This window comes from Ictidomys tridecemlineatus, chromosome 5 (assembly GCF_052094955.1).
Source record: "Ictidomys tridecemlineatus isolate mIctTri1 chromosome 5, mIctTri1.hap1, whole genome shotgun sequence".
NCBI classification, from domain to species: Eukaryota; Metazoa; Chordata; class Mammalia; order Rodentia; family Sciuridae; genus Ictidomys; species Ictidomys tridecemlineatus.
Window position 1 is genome coordinate 179,553,532 of NC_135481.1, and position 20,856 is coordinate 179,574,387.

At 54.2% G+C, this 20,856-nt stretch overlaps 1 protein-coding gene across 9 annotated transcripts in view; it reads left to right on the top strand.

The window, feature by feature from the left end:
• Dlgap4 (DLG associated protein 4) overlaps window positions 1-20,856 on the top strand; it is a 173,669-nt gene that overhangs the window by 92,194 nt on the left and 60,619 nt on the right. For 8 of the 9 annotated variants that reach the window (XM_078051733.1, XM_078051735.1, XM_078051728.1 and 5 more), the window contains 5 exons: window positions 6,956-8,026; window positions 11,053-11,294; window positions 13,145-13,259; window positions 15,733-15,783; window positions 18,853-19,093. In XM_078051733.1, coding sequence (XP_077907859.1) covers window positions 7,028-8,026; window positions 11,053-11,294; window positions 13,145-13,259; window positions 15,733-15,783; window positions 18,853-19,093 — 1,648 coding nt within the window. In that variant the 5' untranslated portion in view covers window positions 6,956-7,027. The remainder of the gene's footprint in view (window positions 1-6,955; window positions 8,027-11,052; window positions 11,295-13,144; window positions 13,260-15,732; window positions 15,784-18,852; window positions 19,094-20,856) is intronic. The other variant, XM_078051734.1, reaches the window with a different exon arrangement.

The window sequence follows — 20,856 nt, forward strand, 5'->3', positions numbered from 1 at the left end:
ACCCTGACGGTGCAGGAGGACGTGCTTCCTGGAGGTGGGCATCCCGGGGCGAGGTGGAGGCTGGGCTTACTCCCACCAGCCAGAGCTGCCTCACGGCCCAGCATGCCCACGGTCGGCCCTCAGGGCAGGTCCTTGGGACTGGCTGGACTGGGAAACCTCCCGCCTGTCCCCTCCGCCTTGTTTCCTGGCCCCCGAGGCCTGCCCCACTCTGTCATTTCACACAATCTTTAGGAACACCTACTGCATCCAGGCCCCGTGCTGAGTGCAGCGCCCCCGTTGTGCTGTCCCGGGCCACTGAGGGCACCATCTGGTGAGATGGCAGCGGGGGACTTTGGGACTGATGGTCAGTTGGCCGAGGTGGCCTCTCTGCAGGCAGCGGTGAGCTGAGGCCCAGATGAAGTGAAGGAGAGTCGCGTGGGTCGGCGGCCAGAGCAGGAAGGGCAAGAGTGGGAACTAGTGAGCCACGTTCAAGGACAGACTAAGGCCCCAGGGAGAGCGGGTCACGCAGGCGAGAACGGCCAGGGAGAAGCTGGCTTTCCTCCCAGGCCCCGAAGGACCTGGGCGAGAGGGGGTGCGGGCCCGGTCCCTGGTGCGCTGAGGGGTGGCGGGACGTGGGGACTGCTGGGGACATGCTGAAGGCCACGCTGGCCGTGAAGTATCTGTTGCTGCACGGGACGTGGGTGAGAGCCAGGGTGGGTGTGCGTCCCCCGGGTCTGGGCCGAGCTGGCTGGAGGACAGGGTTGTCGGGCGCTGGCCTGGGCAGGCTGCAGGAGCAGTAGGTGGGGGGGGTCACGTGCTCCATCTGGGGCTGCTAGACATCCAGGGTGACATGTCACTCAGGAGTTAGAGAGATGAGTCTGGTGTTGGAGAACAAGATTGGGCAGAAGATATGAGTTCAGGAGTTGTCAGATACAGGTGGCGTTGAAAGCCTCCTCAGGGAGAGATCAGCAGAGGGAGGGTGTGCCCAGCAAGGAAGAGCACCAGGGGGAGGGGTGTCGGGGGAGGGGCAGTGAGAGGTGGAGCAAGAGCTGGAGAGGAGGACAGGGGGCATCCAGAGACAAGGCACGGCTCAGCCTGCCCCTGCCTTCCTTCACCCCTAGCCCAGGCAGCACCAAGCCCTGAGCCCCACAGAACTTACCTTTGCCCTTCCACACATCGTGTAGAGGGTCCTACATGGAACACTCAGCCGTTCCACTCCTTCGTTTCCAGACCTCATCACTCAGTGCACACCACCATGCCCCGCTGTACTTGCCCATCTCTCCTTCACTGACAGAGCTCAGCCTGGAGCAGGTCTCCCCTCCCTTCATTTAGACTCTACCTCTGTTAATGCAACCTTAGACAGAACTAACCTCTCAAAGAGCAGCAAATAGAGAAGACATAAGTTGTGAATGGTTAAAGGACCTGAACGGGTTAAAGGAAAGAGCTGTAGAGAGGGAAGCACAGTGTGTAATATCTGAAAAAATGATTTGGGCTTAGGTCGATGTGGGTCTTGTTTGCCGCACCAAGGAGTTTGGACTTGAGGAAGGAAGAGGGGGCCGCAGGGAGTTCTGAATCAGGGTAACGCTGCAGCAGGTGAGTTGTGCTTCGGGAAGAGCCATGCTGGGTTCTGTTCCTGGCCTTGTCCCTAATTAGTGTTCGCTGGCCTGCTCCGGCTCCAAGTCAAGGTGGGGCGGGGAGAGGCCCTGTGCTGTGGCAGGTGGAGAGTAGCTGCTGCAGGCACAGAGGCACCGCGGAGCAGAGAGGCCTCCCGAGGCGCAGCTCCGCTGGTTCCTCCGCGATTCCACGATTCCACGAGGGCAATGAGGCTTGTGTTAATGAGAGGCAATTACGGGCACCCGGACGGCCTAAGTATAGCTCATTGACAAAGGCAGCCCGCTGTGCCCCGCAGGTCAAGGCTGCCTATTTTAAGACCTCCCCGAAGCTGAGGCTCCTGCCACCCCTGAGTGTTGGGTGACAGAGGAGTAGGCGCCCAGCGAGCCAGAAGCCCCAACTGAGGGAACCAGAGTGACGACACTCAGACCATCTTCACACAAACCCCCGCTGCCTAGAGGGGACACTGAGGCTCAAAGCGGGGAAGGGACTAGCCAGTGGCTACAGCAAGAAAAGAGCAGAGCCAGGATTTGAATCCAGGTCCCTGTGCTGTGCAGCTGCCTCCACCTGAAGCCTTGGGCTGTCCCCAAGAGCACAGCAGAAGGTGGGGAGGAAGGGGTGGGGACTGGCCTTGATCAGGCACCAAAGGGCCACAATTCGTCCTCAATATAATCTTGAGAAGTAAGATCATCTTGCCCATGTCATAGAAGAGGAAACGGAGGTTCAGAGGGAATCATAAGACTGCCAAGTGTCCTGCAGGGAGGAAGCAGAGAAGTGGAATCCATTGCCATCGTGCCTCGGCAGGCTCCCCAGGAAGCCTCAGGATGCACACAAGGGGAGATGCAGAATCAGGCAGGGGAGGCGGTGGGCCTCACTGCCGGCACAGGACGACTTGGGCGAGCTACCCATCCTAGTGCCCAAGCCACCACCAGTGATGGGATCAGGCTGCCCCTGGGAAAGGAGTGGCGCCCTGGAGAGGCATCTCCCCCTTGGCGGAGAGCATTGTGCAGCAGGAACGTGGCTGAGAACAGTGGTCTCAGCAGCCAGGAGCTGGAGAGCATTAGTGCAAGGGGACCTGGGTGGCCACAAGGCATCCCCTGCAAGTTCACCTCGCTCCACCTAGGGAGCCCTCAGCAACGTGGACTCAGATTCTTTGTGGAACTACTAGGCCAGGGGGTGCTGGGGGAGAAAGTCCCTCAGGGTTAATGAGGCAGGAAAGAGCAGGTAAGTGGTCCCACCTGGGGAAAGGGAAACACCACCCAGAATCTGTAGGTCCAGGTGCGGTGCAGAGACGGCTGAGGTAGAGTGTCTCAAGTCTGAGCCCAGCCTGGGCAACCTAGTGAGACCCTGTCTCAAAAGAGAAAATAAAGCTTGGGATGTAGCTCGGTAGTAGAGTACCTACTCCTGGATTTGATTCCCAGTACCAAAACAACAAGAGGAAAAAAAAAAAAAAAACCTATAGGGCAGAACAGGAGAAAATATTTGCAAATCATATATATGAAAAAGATTTGATATCCAGAATATATAAAGAACTCCTCAAACTCAACAACAAAAATGGCCAACAACCCAATTATAAAACAGGCAGAAGACTTCAATAGACATTTCACCAAATAAATCATACAAATAGCCAATAAGCACATGAAAAGATGATTCACACCATCAGTCATCAGGGAAATGCAAATCAAAACTACACTGAGCTGGGCATGGAGGCACACACTTATAATCCCAGTGACTCAGGAGGCTGAGGCGGGAGGATCTCAAGTCCAAAGCCAGCCTCAGCAATTTAGCAAGGCCCTAAGCAACTCAGCAAGAATATAAAAATAGCTGGGGATAGATAGGGTTCAGTGGTTAAGCACCTCTGGTACCAAAAAAAAGAGAGAGAGAGAGAGAAAGAAAGAAAGAAAGAAATTACCAGTGGCTGGGAGAAGGGGGAAGATTACAATTGCTGCTGAATGCACACAGGGTTCCTGTTTGGGATGATGAAAAGGTTTTAGAGATAGACAGTGGTCGTGTTTGCATGACATGAACAAAATTGTACTTTTAAAATGGTTAAAACGGCAAATTTTATGTTTTTTATATTTAAAAATAAAACCTATGGGAAAAGGGGACTCCGTGGAGACGGAGAGCACACTGGAGGCTGGGATGGGGGCCTTGGGGACGATTGCTTAGTGGGTACAGAATGGTACAGAACTTTCTGTGGGGTTATGAAAAAGTTTTAGAACTAGTCGGAGTGGTCATTACACAGTACTGTGAATGTACTAAATGTCACTGGACTGCACACTGTAAAATGGCTAATTTCATGTTATATGATTTTCTCCTCGATTAAATAAAAAGGGGGAAAACTATGGAGAAATAAAATCTATGAGCTGCAGCCAAATAGGCATTCAGGGGGAAATTTTTAGCCTTTCTATGACATATTTATTGAATATAAGGATGTCAGAGAGTGAATGAGCTAGGTTTCCAACCCAAAAAGGTGGGAAAAGAGCCAGACGCAATGGTCCACGCCTACAATCCTAGCTACACAGGAGGCTGAGGTTGGAGGATAGTAAATTTGAGGCTAGCCTCAGCAACTTAGGAAGACCCTTTTATTTATTTTTATTTATTTATTTATTTATTTATTTATTTATTTATTTATTTATTTATTTATTTATTTATTTTGAGAGAGAGAATTTTTTTAATATTTATTTTTCAGTTCTCAGCGGACACAACATCTTTGTTTGTATGTGGTGCTGAGGATCGAACCCGGGCCACACGCATGCCAGGCGAGCGCGCTACCACTTGAGCCACATCCCCAGCCCCTAGACCCTTTTTAAAAAATAAATTTTAAAAAAGAAAGGGCCATGCCTGGAATCTCAGCAGCTCAGGAGTCTGAGACAGGAGGATGGCAAGTTTAAAACCAGCCCTAGCAACAGCGAGGCATTAAGCAACTCAGTGACACCCTCTAAATAAAATAGAAAATAGAGCTGGGGATGTGGCTCAGTGGTTGAGGGCCCCTAAGTTCAATCCCTGGTACCCCCCCCCAGCCCCAAAAGAAAGAAAATGTCCTGGACCCAGCTTTGACGGGGATGATAGGGAAGTAGTTTCCAGGAAGCAGTTTGAACCCTAGAACTGCACTGTCCAATCACAGACAATAAACTAGCAAACAAGCGAGTGTGTAGGAGTTTCCAAGACTGAAGAGAATATGAAGAAACTGAGCAGGGCAAGGATCCTGGCTGACAGGTGGAGAGCAGGAGGTGGGTGAGGCTGGCGGCGCTGGCAGGGCCCACTTTGCTGAGGCACCTCGTCCTTCCTGTCTTCCCTCCTGTCTGCACCTCAGCTGGTGGAGTCAGCCCCAGCACTGTCCCCTTCCTTTGCAGATCGTCCGGGTCAGGAAGGCGGGTGTTCAGGTGTACAGCATGGGGCCTGTGTTCAGCCAGGATGCCTGGGTTCTGGCCTGGCTCTGGCTGCCCTGTGCTGTCACCCAGGCCGACGTCCTTGTCTCACAAGAGGCCCCAGAGCCCCCTGTGGTTCTGGAGATCTGAGGTCCACAGTGGGTCACAGGGCTGGCCTCTCAGCTTCCCAAGGCCCCCTGACTCCTGACCCAGCATCATCTGACCTCTGTTTCCATCCTCATGCCTCCCTCTTACAAGGACCCACGTGATTAGGTTGTGTCCCCCCAGATTCAGATGATCCCCCATCTCAAGCTCCTTAACTACATCGCATCTGACAAGGACATGGACTTATTGGGATGCCTGTCAGCTTGGCTTCCATGTGCCCAGCTGGCACCACCCTCACTTGCTCTGCTTCAGCCAGAGCTGCTCCTGTGGGTCCAAGCCCAGCAGGCACTGGCCAGACCAAGTCCTGGGGCTCCTCTGAGCAGGGCTGCTGCAGCCAGAGCTTAGAAGCTTCACTGGCCTCCTTCTGCTCCACTGTTTCCACAGGAAGACTGAGGCCCAGGAAGAGGAAATTTAAAACTGGTATTTCCAGAATGCCCTGGCTGGGGAACCCTGGAAGCCAGCTAGTCCAACTTCCCCATTTTATAGGTAGGGAAACTGAGGCACAGTGACTGCACCCAAGTGCCACTGCTTTATGAGGCCTTGCTCTGTTCACCTAGACCTAAGGACATGCCTCTGTTCTCAACTCTGAGAACTGTTCCAGGCTGTCAGTGCTTCATCTCAATTTGGAAATGATGGGCTGTGAGCTTATGGGTCTTCTTGGTGTCAGAGGCCCCCAACACCTGGCCTGAGGTCCATCTCAGATTTAATGAGGGATAGAGCAGATTTGGACAGAGGGTTTATATTTGACATAAGGATTCCTCTGCTTATCCAAGTGAAAAGTTGGAAAACATGCTCCTACTGCAAGTAAGACAAGCCCCTGCCTGGGTCCCACTCTTTTATTTATTTATTTGGCACCTGGGATTGAACTCAGGGACACTCAACCTTGCTAAGTTGCTGAGGCTAGCTTTGAACTCATGATCCTCCTGCCTCAGCCTTCTAAGCTTCTGGAATTACAGGTATGTGCCACCACACCTGGCTTTGGTCCTTTTTTTCTTTTTTCTTTTTTTTTTTTTTTTTTTTAAGCAGAGCTTGAACTCAGGGGCACTCAACCACTGAGCCACATCCCCAGCCCTATTTTGTATTTTATTTAGAAACAGGGTCTCCCTGAGTTGCTTTGAAATGACGATTGCCCCGTCTCAGCCTCCTTAGTTGCTGGGATTACAGGGGTGCACCGCTTCCGTCAGCAGTCCTATTCTTTAAAGGCCTCTCTGACTCTCTGAAGGGCTTTGTTCTTTCCCATAAGACAAGAATTATTCAGGAGACCAGGGGACAGGCCCACCGAAGCTCACATTCCCCCTCTAGGCTGCACCCTGGATACTGGGGACCCTGGGATTCTCTGTCTAAATGACCCTAAACTGCTCCCAGGGCCAATGTGGGATCTTCCCAGGGGAGACCAGACCTCCTGGGGACCATTCATGCTGTTGGAGCAGGTGTGGACAGGGCCTGGACTGGGTTGGGATACACTGGGCACTGCTGCTCGTGATGAGAGACAGACTCCACGGTGGAAAAGGCTGGGGCGGGAGCTGTCCTGTTCCCACCCCGCACTCTACCGTGGAATTCGGAGGATGAGGGAGCTCTGCTCAGGGGCTTGCGGGTTATGATGAAGATCTATGCATCCAGCTGGGAGAGGAGAGGTGGTCCGCCAGCGGGTGGCTGCCGGCAGCCATCTCCTCACTGACACCCGAGGGCGTGGCCTCCCCATGGGTTCTCCTCCACCCCACAAGGCAAGGGCAGACTCCCTGACCTTGGTCCCCCGATGCTGAGGTCCGTCCTTCCTGGCACCCTGGCCCTCCGGATCCAGCTGAGCCCCCTCTGTCTTCTCTCCCTAGGACAGCAGCCGCCCGGGAGCAGTGACCCGGGCGCCCCGCTAGGGCAACGGCCCCGCCCCACGGGCCGGGATCATGAAAGGCCTCGGTGACAACCGCCCCCGCCACCTTTCTGACAGCCTGGACCCGCCACACGAGCCGCTGTTCGCAGGGCCTGATCGCAACCCCTACCTGCTTTCGCCCACCGAGGCCTTCACGCGCGAGGCCCGCTTCCCCGCGCAGAACCCCCTCCCAGGGGACGGCCTCTTCCCGCTCAACAACCAGCTGCCGCCGCCCAGCAGCACCTTCCCCCGCATCCACTACAACTCCCACTTCGAGGTGCCCGAGGAGAGCCCGTTCCCCAGCCATGCCCAGGCCACCAAGATCAACCGGCTGCCCGCTAACCTCCTGGACCAGTTTGAGAAGCAGCTGCCCATCCACCGCGATGGCTTCAGCACCCTCCAGTTCCCCCGGGGAGAGGCCAAGGCCCGCGGTGAGAGCCCTGGCCGCATCCGCCACCTGGTCCACTCTGTCCAGAGGCTTTTCTTCACTAAGGCACCCTCACTGGAGGGCACAGCAGGCAAGGTCGGTGGCAATGGCAGCAAGAAAGGTGGCATGGAGGACGGCAAGGGCCGCAGGGCCAAAAGCAAGGAGCGGGCCAAGGCTGGGGAACCCAAACGGCGCAGCCGCTCCAACATCTCAGGCTGGTGGAGTTCTGACGACAACTTGGACGGCGAGAGTGGCGCCTTCCGCAGCAGCGGCCCAGCCTCCGGGCTGATGACGCTGGGCCGCCAGCCTGAACGCACCCAGCCGCGCTACTTCATGCATGCCTACAACACCATCAGCGGGCACATGCTCAAGGCTGCCAAGAGCAACACCTCCGACCTGACTGCCCCACCACCCCCGCCAGCACCCCCCGCCACCTGCCCGAGCCTTGGGGTGGGCACTGACACCAACTATGTCAAACGGGGCTCCTGGTCCACTCTGACCCTCAGCCACGCCCATGAGGTCTGCCAGAAGACCTCGGCCACCTTGGATAAGAGCCTACTAAAGTCCAAGTCGTGCCACCAGGGTCTAGCCTACCACTACCTGCAGGTGGGTGTCTGCCAGGGTTGGGGTGGGATGAGGGCTGGGGACAGGGGCACTAGTTTTGAGGCCTGTCTTGTACTGCAGATTTACTTGGGAAGTTGCTTCATTCTGAGCCTCAGCTATGAAATGGGCTTCTGGTAATACCTTCTAAAAGAGGATTCATCTGGGCTGGGGTTGGGGCTCAGCGGTAGAGCACTCGCCTAGCATGTGTGAGGCCCTGGGTTCGATCCTCAGCACCACATTAAAAAAAAAATGAATAAAGGTATTGTGCCCTTAGAAGACAAATCCAGAAACTGTGCCACCCCATCCCCCTCCTGCCTCCTGCCCACCACTTCCATCAGACTGGCAACTCCTCGAGGACAAGGACCACATCTGATGCAGCCATGTGTCCCTGGGGTCAGGCATGGAGGAAATGCTCAGGAAATGTGGGAAGGGTAGACGGACAAATGGACAATTCTACGAACACAGTCCTGATGATCAGGATGCTGGGAGAAGAGTCAGAGTGGGAGGTGGCGCAGCACTGAGGGCTGCCAGCCCTGGGGGCCTAACTCATCTGGGGGGTGTCCCTTCTTTCACATGCTAATGGCTATTGAGGCTGCTGTACCAAGGCCACGCAGCTTCAGACTGGCAGAAGGCTCAGAGACATCACTGCTGCTGCACAGTCCCAGGGGCTCTCAAGGGCAGGGCGAGCGGCTGTGAAATGCTGGCTGGGGGTGAGGGTGCAGAGCCACACCCAGTGCTGTGCATGGAAGTTTCAGGAAACAAATCACAAATGAAAGGCACTGCCTCTGTAGGTAGTGAGCAGCTCATCCAGGGGGTGTGCAAGCAGAGACCTGGTCAGCCCTGGGGAAGTCATATTAAATGCGTTTTGACTGAGATGAACTTCAAGGTTTGACAGAGCCCTGAGTTCTTGTCATTCTGTATAAAATTCCAGAGACAGACTATGGGGGGAAGACTTTTTCTTTTCAATAGGAGGAGATTGAAAGCTAGGCAGCTTTTTAACTGTATTGGGGCCTCTGGGGCTTTCAGTCTGCCTCCTTAGTTTAGACATCAGGGAGCATGGTGCATGGCCTGGCTCCCTCCCAGAACAGTGTGGCTGGATCTGATCAGTTGGAAATGCATCCATAACACCATAACTGGGGCTTGTGCTGCCTGCTTGGGTGACAGTGAGCAGGTAGTTAGAAACACAGTCTGAACTTTGAAAAAACGCCTGAGAGCAGTCACCTCAAAAGAGAAAACATACATTTTAGCACATAGTTTCGGAAGTTTCAGTCCATGATCATTTGATTCTCGTTTCTGGGCCTGTGGTGAGGCAGAGCATGGTGGCAGGGAGCATGTGGTAAAGCCAAGCAGTTCACCTCATGTTAGCCGGGAAGCAAAAAGAGGGAGGAGAAGAAAGGGGCCAGGGACAAAATATCCCTTTCAAGGGCACACCCCAGTGATCGCTTCCTCCAACAGCGATCACTTCCCCCACCTCCCAACAGTCCATTAAGCTATGAATCCATCAGTGGATGAATCCATTAATGAGGTCAGAGTCTTCATGGTCCAATGACGCCCAAAGGTTGGGGGACATTTAAAATCCAAACCGTAACAGATGCACAAGGCCTCATTCCTCGTGGGCAGTGGGAATAGACTAGCTAGGATTTGGGGAGGTAGAATTTGCAGACCGTGGTGAGTGGCTAGGCAGTCAGCAGGGGGAGTTATGAGAAGGCTGAGGGGGCCTCTGGGGTGGGGTCATCCCAGACAGGACCCTGTCACTGCATTGAGGGCATAAAGAAGGCTGGGTGCCTGTGTGGGAGTGTGCATCTGTGCCATGACGGAGGGCGTGCTTGCTGTGTACCCTGGAACATGTGGCCTGGGTGTCTGTGGTGAAGTGTGCAGCCCAGGCAGTGGCACCTGTGTGTGGCAGGGAGGACACAGTGAGGTGGGAGCATGGTGAGATGTGTGTTCAAGTGCAGGGGTTGCTGGTGAGAGAAGTGTGCGGTGTGAAGTGCGCCTGCCCTGTGTGCTGGTGTGTCCAGGTGAAGGGATGCACTGAGTGAATCAGCTGCCCGTGTGTGTCACTGAGGAGTGTGTGGTGTGCTGGGGGCACTTGCTGAGGAGCCTAGAGAGGAGGGTGTGCCTGCTCTGTGTGTGTTGAGATATGTGGACCCAACAAAGCCCCAGCTCTGAGTTCTGCAGCATGGAAGCGCTGAGATGTGCATATCAAGTCCCCTGTGTGTACGTAACAGTGTAAGTGACAGGAGAGTTAGACTGTGTGCATTGCCCCAGAGCAGCCAGCAGAGCCTGCCCTCAGAAGGGCAAGAGGTCCCCTCAGTTGTTACCTCCTCCATAACCTCTGGAGACCAGCCTGCCCTCAAGCTGTGACCTCCCTTGCCTCTATCCTGGCCCTGTTCCCTGGGTGCAGCCCCTGGGCTCAGATGGTAAACAGCCCTTTTTCCTGTTTGCCATATGGCTGCCGCTTCCAGGCAAACATTCTGTTCTCCATACCTCAGTTTCCCCATCTGTGAGGCAATGAATGTTGACTCTGGGTCCCCCACCCCCATGCTGATCTGACCCCTGACCCCTGACCCCCATTCTAGGATCAAGCTGTGCTTTTGGGTCTGGAGGCCTCTCTGCTAGTGACTTCCCTCCCTCAGGCCTGGTGTCATCCATGCAGTGGGATCACAGGCCATCCCCTGGGATGACTTAATGAAATGATGGGAGGCAGTGACTACTGTCGAGGCCACTGGGACCCCAGGGCCTTGGAGTAGTTTTGCTGGGGCAAACCCAGCCTAGGATCCATAGAGGGGTTCAAGACTCCTTCAAGGGCATGCAGTAAAGCTGGGATAGAAGCGGTTCTTGAACCCAGAAATCCCTCGGGGCCCCAAGGCTCTGCTCTGATGCTGTGGTTTCGACGACAGTAAAGCAGCATAGAAGACCCAACTCCCCGAGGTGGGGAACAATCCTTCGTGACCCATTTTCCAGGTGATGAGTCGGGGGCCAAGCTGTCCCCCGCACTCCTGCAGAGTCCTAATCCCTGATATCCCCAGGTGCCCGGCGGCGGTGGAGAGTGGAGCACCGCGCTGCTATCCCCCCGCGAGGCGGATGCCACCGCCGAGGGTCCCATCCCGTGCCGGCGCATGCGCAGCGGCAGCTACATCAAGGCCATGGGTGACGAGGACAGCGACGAGTCTGGTGGCAGCCCCAAGCCTTCACCCAAGACCGCAGCGCGGCGCCAGAGCTACCTGAGGGCCACGCAGCAGTCACTGGGAGAGCAGAGCAACCCACGCAGGTGACCGTGCCGCCCCGCCCCCTGGGGCCCCGCCCACAGGCGAGCCTTGCGCTCTAAAAGGACCACCCTCGTAACGGGAGCCCCGCCCATGTGCTAGCCCCGCCCCTTCAGGTGAGACCCTCGTGCCGCGAGCTCTCACCCGGGGAAGGCCTCTCTCAGCAGGTGCAGACAAGCCCCTAGGTGAGCCTCTGCAGGTATGCCCCGCCCCTGGAGCCTCGCCTCCCTCTCCTGGGCCACTCAGGAGAGCCCAGCCCCACAGTGAATCCTGCCCCTCCACCTCAGATCCAGGCAACTGCTCCTATAAGATCCACATACTTAGGCTGCTCCTGCACTCATCTGATAAGTTGTCCCGGAAGATCCCCACCATGAACCATCCATGAGTCCCACCCACAGTTAAGCCCTGACCACAGGTGAGCCTCATCCTTTGGTAAACCCCGCCCATAATGAGAACCTCGCTGGGATGAACGGTCCAGGTAAACTCCGCCACAGGAGCCACATCCCCAGGTAAGTTCCACCCCACAGGGGACTGCCCCAAAGGATCCTTTCTTCAGCTTGGGCACACCAGCCCTTCCTTAGTGAGTCCATCATATGTCCCAGCACTGCCCAGGGAAGGACCCTCTCTATGCTGGGCTCCAGAATTGGGGAGAGGAGCGAAAACAGAGTCAAAGAGACATAGCCAGCCTCTGCGTGTCCCAACACTCTGCCTGGAATTCCACCACTGGAGACTTGGGAGAATTAGAGGAAACAAGCTTATTCTGGTCTTCAACTCCCGGGGCCTGAGCCAAGGCTTGTTGGAGGAGGTAGCCTGGGCCTGAGGGAAGGGAATAGCTCAGGCAGGGGACAGTGAGACAGGAAGTGGGCAGTGTACTCAGAGCAGTCGGGAATCTGACTGGGGCAGAAGGCAGGAAATGGTCTCCAGGTTGCAGCCATCTCTGAGCCTCAGTTTTCCAGTGTTTAAGTGGAGGGGCCGAGCAGAATGACCCTGAGGCCCTTTCTAGTCCTGAGAACCTGCGATTCTATGAGTGACCAGTGAACATTAAGGTGGAAGAGGTGGGCAGGACCAGGGCATAGGTAAGAGGAGACCAGTAACAGTAATGGCTGCTCTCTATTAGCATTTGACTTGCCGGCCACTGCGCCTACCCCAGAGCACGTGATACACACCTCACCACAACAGGCAGGCAGTGTCGACCCCATTTTATTTGTGAGGAAGCTGAGACTTAAGCAATGGTGGTGACTTGCCCCGGTTCACCCAGTAAAGAAAGCTGGGTTCCAGTCCAAGCCCTCTGGGTCAGTAGTCTGAACCTTCGGATGCTTGGATGTTTTCCCTGTAGAGTAAGTGATGGCGGAGGCCCGGGGTTAGGTAGATGTGAAAAAGACTGAAGAGCTGAAGCCATAGGGATTAGTGATGAGTCCTCTGGGACCCGGAAGAAGCCACCAGGTCATCACGGTGGAACTAGATCCTTCAGGCAGGCCTGGTCAATGCTGTGGGTATAAAGACACTGTTCAGTCTCTTTAGTTGCAAGAGGGAGCAAGAAGGGGAGTGGTGGAATTGGGCCAGGCTGAGCTAGCGTCCTCCCTTAAAAGTCAAATATAAGCTTGTGCTGCCACCTAGTGGCATCAGCGGGCATGACAGGTGAGGGTCACCTGCTCACTACAGGTAAACAGATAAGGTCCCCAAAAGCTGAGCTCTCCCCTTGTTCATCACCCCCTACCCTCTCAGGCTGGCAGGGACTTCCATTTTTCCTTCAGTCACTGAATGATCTTGGCCAGTCTTTTACCCTCTGGACCTCACTTTCCCAGGCTGAACAATGGGTGGGCTGACCTCCTGTCCTCCCCTACCCCTTGCCCAGGAGTCTGGACCGCCTGGATTCAGTGGACATGCTGCTGCCTTCCAAGTGTCCAAGCTGGGAAGAGGACTACAACCCCATCAGTGACAGCCTCAATGACTCCAGCTGTATCAGCCAGGTGAGGTGGCTGGAAGCTCAGTGGGCTTGGGAGAGCCCCTGCTCCTGCCCAGGAGGATAGTCGTCCAGGCCCAGCCCTTCCCATCTGGTCCCCGGATGTCTACACTGTGCTTCTGTCTGGCCTTTGTTTCTGAAGCCACCTCTGTATGTCTCTCTGCTCCACTGACTGTCCTGTGGCTGGAGAGCATTGTCACAGGGTCTGATACACATCTCCTGAGCTGGGGATCCAGGGAGAACACCTAAAACTGCTGCCAGTAGGGGCTCTGGCCCTATCAGCTCCTACTGGGTTCAGAGCCATGGGGTAGAAAACAGAAGGTTTGGGTTCAAGTCCCATTCTTGTCACTGATGGTAGGAAATCAGGTCAAGTCCCCTCCCCTCCCTGTGCCTGTTTCTTGATTTAGGACAAGAGGATGGTAATTCCTGTTTCAGTGTTATGAGGAATAAATAGGATAAAAAACTTAATATGTTAAGCAAAGCATGGCTCTCTTTATGCTTACTATTATCATCTTGCTGTGTGACCTTGGGCAAGTTACTTCTCAACCCTGAGCCCACCTGCTCAGTGGGAAGCTTGACATCCAGGGCCCAGCCAGCTCTGCCACTGATGGGGAGAAACACACTGCTGCACTTTTCACCTGCCTGCAGCATTCTCAACTGTCAGTTCCTTGAACCCTCACAGCCACCCCAAAGATGGCCTTTTAGTCCATAACCCCATTGCCCAAATGAGGAAACTGAGGTTCAGAGAGGTGAGGTCACACAGCTAGGAGGAGGGAAAGCTGAGCAGGGACCCAGTCCCTGCCACGTGCACGATGCTTTAGTGCTTGCGAAGGGAGACAGCCGAGGCTGAGGGCTCCCTGCGTGCCGTGGACAGGGAGCTGAGCCCAGAGAGGACAGGCGTGTGGGCAGCGGCGCAGGCAGCCTCCTCTCTAGGAGGGAACAGGCCTTGGCCCCTCAGGTATAGGTCCAGAGCCGGGGCCAGGGGACCCCTTAGAAGGCTTGAGAGCCTGGCTTGGAGCTCAGTGGTAGAGCGTGGGCCTCTATGCCCAGCACCACAAAGAAGAAAGAAAGGGAGGAAGGAAAGCGAGAGAAAGGCAGGCTTGGGGACCTCCGCCACTCCATTATTCTCGGCCTGGCCAAACCCTTCCCCCAACTCTCCAAACACCTGTCTGAATTTGGAGATGGGAAGGGGTGGAGCACCGCAGCCCCCGAGCACTCTGCCCCCAACACTTTCATCCAGGCCCCAACAAGTCCCTCCTGCACAACTGTCCTGGCCTTCAGGCCTGACCCTCCCAAGTGTTCTCAGCAGTCAGAAGTGGCTTCAAGCCCTCCCAGGGCTCCCACATCACCCCAAGGGAAAGCCCCTCTAAGACCCAGGCCCTGCCTCCCTCCCAGGCCCTGTCTCATCCTGCTCCCCCCGCGCTCGCCTCCCTTCTGCTCCTTGCACCCCAGGGCCACTCCTCTTCCTACCCAGCTCACAGTTCTCTGGCCAGGGAGTGTTCTGCCCTCAAAATCTTTGCACAGCTGGCTCTCAGATTAAATGTCACTTCCTGGGTCACCACAGTAGCTCCCCCCACCCCCGTGCTGTTTCTGTGCCCTGCCGTAGCCTCTCAGTACAGGAATTATATTAGTTTATTCACTTAATGTCTGGTCAGTTCTTACAACTGGGATCTTCCTGTAGGCAGGGACCATGTTGTCCTGTCCCCCAGCAGCGTCCCTCACACCTGACGCATGCTCAGTAGGTGTTTACAGAACAGGCACGTCCCTCCCTGACTCTCCCATATTGTGTTGTCTCCTTCCTGGGCCTTCTGTTTCTCTGGGCCCCTCTGTTTTTCTGTCTTATCTCCCTCCTTCACATTGTCCTCCAACTCTCTCAAATGTGTATCCATCTCCATATGTCTCTCTGTTCTCCGTCCCTCGCCCGTCCCCAGCACCTGGAACACCTTTTCCTTTTGACTACACAGAAAGTCTCCAGGAATGGGCCAGTCTGGGGACTCAGGCAGATCTCGCCCATCGCTCCTTGCCCAACCTGGCTCTCTCCTAGTCCAGGGTCCTCTGTCTCCTCCCCTCCCCAAGCCCTCATATCTAGAAGGTTTAACCACCTGAGCTGCATATGCAGCCCCAGAGTCAGAGATGTTCCAGCCTGGGGAGGAGACAGCTCTGGGTGCCATCCCTAATCTGCATATCAAGGTGGGCTGCCTGCTCAGGGAGAGAGGCAGCAAAGTATCCATGGTCCCAGGGGCTAGACCAAGAAAAGGACTTATAAATAGCAGATCACAAGTCCTCAATAATGTCCAGCCCAGGAATGAGCCTCCCATTCCTAGAGGAAGCCAAGTGATATCGCCTAGCATCTGGGCCCCAGCCATTCTGGGGAGGAGGTTAGATCAGCTAACCTTAAGTTCCCTGGCACCTGAACCTGAATCCCCCAGCCCAGCCCCCACCCTGGCCCTCCCATAACCCTCACCCTCTCTTTCCTGCAGATTTTTGGACAGGCCTCCCTGATCCCCCAGTTGTTTGGCCATGAGCAACAGGTCAGTATATTCACTATTCTCATGCATCCAAATCCAAAGTCCAGGGCTAGGCCTTAAGTCTGCGTCTGAATGGGCCTAGCACCAACCTGGGCAGAACCATGACAGGAAAGCCCCTCCAATGCACATGGAATTGAGACTCACATGGGTACACTGACCCTCCACTCAACACTGGTTGCTTCATTCCTCTGTGCCTTAGTTTCCTCTTCTCAGAGAGAGAGAGAGAGAGAGAGAAAAGAGAGAGAGCGAGAGCAAGCTAGGTCCTATTGGATAAGAAATAATTTCAGGACAATAGGAAGTATTCCCTAACAGTCCTCTGACTCCCTCCCTCCCTCCCTCCTCCCCTCCCTCCCTCCCTCCCTCTCTCCTCCCCTCCCTCCCTCCCTCCCTCCTCCCCTCCCTCCCTCCCTCCTCCCCTCCCTCCCTCCTCCCCTCCCCTCCCCCCAAGTCTGGGAAGACTGTTTTGTTTGGATAGGGGGCTGCCAGGTCCCTGCTCCCAGATCCCTTGACTGTCCTCTTCTCCAGAGCCCCAGCAGAACCTTTAAGGATTTGGGTGTGTTGAAGTGAATGAAAAGACTTTTCAACTTTACAAAAGTTGGCAGAGGCAGCACAATCATGGCACTGCCCGGCTGCCCAGAGGGTCCCCCTCCCATGAACACTTATCCTGCTCCTGGAAGAGGCCCCTTTTCCCTACTAACCCCAAGTCCAGAAAGTGGGGCAGGAAAACTTCTCTGAGCTCAACCCCTCATTATAGCCAAGAGTGGACAAGGGACTTGTCCAAGGTCACATATCACACAGAGCAAAGCCAGGACCAGACCGTCTCCTGATTCCCACTGTAGATGCCTATGTGTCCCTCTCCCCATGTCATAGAAGCTATGTGTTCCTTTTGAACATATTATTCCAGAGAGTCTTCAGGGAGCCCACAGTGGGCCAGGTGACCTCTATATCCCCCTAAATGCAATAGGTTTGTGGTAAGAATGTGATGTGTTAGCATATAAAGCCCCTAGGACAGTCCCCAGCACATACAGGCCAGCAGCACTAACTAGCTGGCCTCCCTCCCTGAACCCCAGCTTGGGAACATCTTTTTTTTTGTTGTTTGGGAGATTGATTCCAGGGGTACTTAACCACTGAGCCACATCCCCAGCCCTTATTTTGTATTTTACTTAGAGACAGAGGCTCACTGAGTTGCTTAGGGCCTCACTAAGTTGCTGAGGCTGGCTTTGAACTTGCCATCCTCCTGCCTCAGCCTCCCAAGCTGCTGGGATTATAGGCATGCACCACCATGCCCAGAGCTTGGGAGCATCTTAACCAACATTTGTAAATCCTTGCACACAGCCTATGTACAAGTGGCCAGATGCTTACTCTCCCAGACTCTGTTCTAAACACCAGTTAGTTCATTGGATCTTGACACTAGAATCAACCCCATTTTATAAATTAAAACTGAGGCACAGAATGATTTAAGTGACTTGCCTGTGTTCAAATTGCAAGGAAACAATGAACCCAGGATTGAAACCCTGACCGTCTGGTTCCAGTGCTGTGCTGTTATAGTGTAATTCCAAATCAAGGCCTCCTTGCCCTTGGCATTCACAAAGGTCTCCAAAAATACCTCAGTTTGCAACTTCGGTGAATAAACCCAGTTGCTTTAATACCCCCTCCAAGTGAATTTTACATGCCGTGTGGTCTGTTTTAGCAGCTCTATTCAGTAGAACTGTCTGCAGTGATGGAAAATGTTCTACAATCCATGCGTCTCTAAGGTAGCCACTGGTCACTAATCACATGTGGCTTTTGAGCAAGTGAGAAAATGTCACTAGTATGACTATGATTCTAAATAAATAAACCTAAATAGCCATATGTAGTTAGTTATATTAGACAGCACAAATTTAGACCTTTGCAAATACCTTCCAAATTGGTTGAGGATCCATTTAGTTGATTTACCTGATGGCCACCCAGACTAGTACCCAGCCCAGACAGTTCTGTTGCATGCAGTTAATAAGGAAGGACTGACCCAGAGTGCACAACGATGGCCCGAGGTCACACAGCTGCTCCATTGATGAGATCCATCCTTTCCTCCACATGATGCTCCATCAGCTGGAATTCTCTCCTCCTGGAGCCCTCGGCTCCCCTCAGGGCCTCTACCTAGTGTTTATGTTTGGCCAACTGACTCCCCAATTTATATTGTGGTCTCCACTTACCAACATATCCTGAGACACGTGTCCTGAGTCAGAAAACCATTCTAGAACCCTCAGAGAGTGCATGTATGAGAGCCCTCTATGCTCATGCCCCCAGCGTCAGATGTGCAGGGTCCTAGATGACCACCTCTGGCGGAAATGGACCCATCTGATGAGACTGAACTAGATGTGAGATGGCAAACAGCATACCCACCTTCACTCTCAATACTGTCCCTGCAGACGTCACTAATCAGTCCTCACTGCTACCACCTCATTCCAGACTTATCTTTACTCCCCAGGCTATTGCATCAGCTTCCTTTCTGGCCTCTGCCTCCATTCCAGATACCCTCCCCAGCATCCATTCTGTACCCTGGGGCTAGAGTAACTTTCCCTAATTTATATTTGGAGGGTTGCTTCTGCTCCTTCCGCCCTGGTGCCCCTGAAAAATGTCTTCCCTTCACTGCCCCTCATTTTCATTTGGGTTTGCTTTTGGCATTTTCCCCCCTTGTAAAATGAATAAATCCCACGATAAAATGGTAAATATCCAGCACACCTACTGCTGACCCCATGCCAATATCCAAGGTGGACATTACTAATTGATGATAGACTTCTTTCACCCTGAGTCGATATAAACTGAAACTGGCTGATCAATATGGACATGCTAGCAAGCTAGAATCTAGTTAACATCCTGCAATAGTCCCCCTTTCTCCTCGCTGTAGGCACAGGAAATTGAGGACCACAGAGGTGAGAGGAGCTGTTTCTTCAGGGCTCTGAGTGACGTGGGAGGAGGGGTGGGCTGTGGTGAGGCCCACCAACTGTCCAGCCCTGCAGCTGAACGACCAGCAAGCATCCCTTCCCCCACAACGAGCAAAGCTGGACCTGACGCCTGCCTTTGCCTGGACAGGTACGGGAAGCAGAGCTGAGTGACCAGTACGAGGCAGCCTGCGAATCGGCCTGTAGCGAAGCCGAATCGGCAGCGGCGGAGGCTCTAGACTTGCCCCTGCCCAGCTACTTCCGCTCCCGCAGCCACAGCTACCTGCGGGCCATCCAGGCAGGCTGCTCGCAGGAGGAGGACAGTGTCTCCCTGCAGTCCCTCTCCCCTCCGCCCAGCACAGGCAGCCTCAGCAACAGCCGCACGCTTCCAAGTGAGTATGGCGGTGATGGGGGATGTTGTATTTTGTTTTTTCCGAGAGGAACCACGCCTGGTGGGCCAGTCTGGGGGACTGCGTGGGAGGAAGCCACAGTGGGCTGGCCGCCCCGGGAAGCAGGGTTGGGAGTGAAGGCACAAGGCCTTGCCCGGTGCTTCCTTCCGACGGATTGGTGAACCGAGCTCAAAGGAAGGGTGGCTGAAGCAGCCTGGGTGGGGTCGGGGGTGCTTAGACTCCTGGCCTTGGTGGCTTCCTGGCTTCCAGCAGCCTGATGCTGGTGGGCAGGCTAACTGAAGTGGGCCTGCTGTTGGGATTAATTAAGGAAACAAATCTTTGGGAGAGTAGGACCTGCAGAGAGGGCAGATCTGTGTGGAGCCCCCTCATAGGGAGTTTCAGGTCTCTCACACAATCAGGGAGAAGCCACTCTTCCTGATTCTTGTTCTGACTCCTCTGAAGATAACCCATGTGTGATGGGAGGAAGAAGGAACACTGTGTGACCGAGCTAGCCGTGCAATAATAGAAAAGTCAAGACCAAGAAAACACAGCAACATTTCTGGTTTAGTAGAGAGAAGAGAGAGATTTGAGCTTATTCTAGGTAGGCAGTTCTCCTCCCTGAGCCTTAGTTTCCCCATCTATAAATTGGGGATATAAGCCAGACCCCCAGAGAGCTCTTGGGGGGGGCTAAAGCTCACTGTCACCCTCCTATCATGAAGGAGCCAGGAGGCTCTACCTAAACACTCTGGTAGGAGTGCGACAAGTGTGACCCTGGTTACTGGGTCTTAGTCAGACTTGCTCCCCGACAATCAGGGCAACGGGGGCTGGATAGTTGTAGAAGAGATGGCCGTTTCATGGGCTCAGTCAGTGTTTGATGTCAGTTAATGAACTTGAATCCCACAGCTATTCTACACACAGGTAACCAATTGACTGGTTAAATGAGCTGATCTCTGTAGGGGGCACAGCAAGAAACAACTTGCCCTGACCATTGCCCTTTAAACCCTTTCGGGTCTTCCTGCCCTGTCCCTGGGTGATACCTGGAGCAAATCCCTGAGCTCTTCTGGTCACTTTAAGAACTTTAGGATCAGTCTCCTTTTCAGTTACTAAGAGTCCTTTCTGATCCAATTTTACAACTTCAGCTTCGTCCAACTCAAATGCCAGCTCCTGTGGCTAGGGCCAGTCATGGGCTGGGAAGCCCCAGTGGAGAGCTGGATGGTGGTCAGTGTCTTCTCTCTGCCTTGTTCACCAGTGCTTATTTCTGGTTCCTCCAGGTGGGATGGGAAGGAAAGGCAGATGGGGCAGGTGTTGTGTGGCGCTGGGACTCTCTGAATGACAGGTGCTGACCCATGGCCTGAAGAGCCTTCATTGAGTCTTCTTTCCTGACGCGGGCAATGCCCTTCACTCTGCTCCTTCGTATTTTCCCTCAGCTTCTCTCTCTGGTCCCCACCTCCCCACTCAGCTTTTTTATTTTATTTATTTATTTATTGGTACTGAGGATTGGACCCAGGGGCACTTTACCACTGAGCCACACCCCCAGCCCTTTTTATTTTTTTTATTTTTTTATTTTTATTTTTTATTTTTTTTAAAGAGAGAGTGAGAGAGGGGGACAGAGAGAGAGAGAGAGAGAATTTTAACATTTATTTTTTCTTAGTTCTTGGCGGACACAACATCTTTGTTGGTATGTGGTGCTGCTGAGGATCGAACCCGGGCCGCACGCATGCTAGGCGAGCGCGCTACCGCTTGAGCCACATCCCCAGCCCCAACCC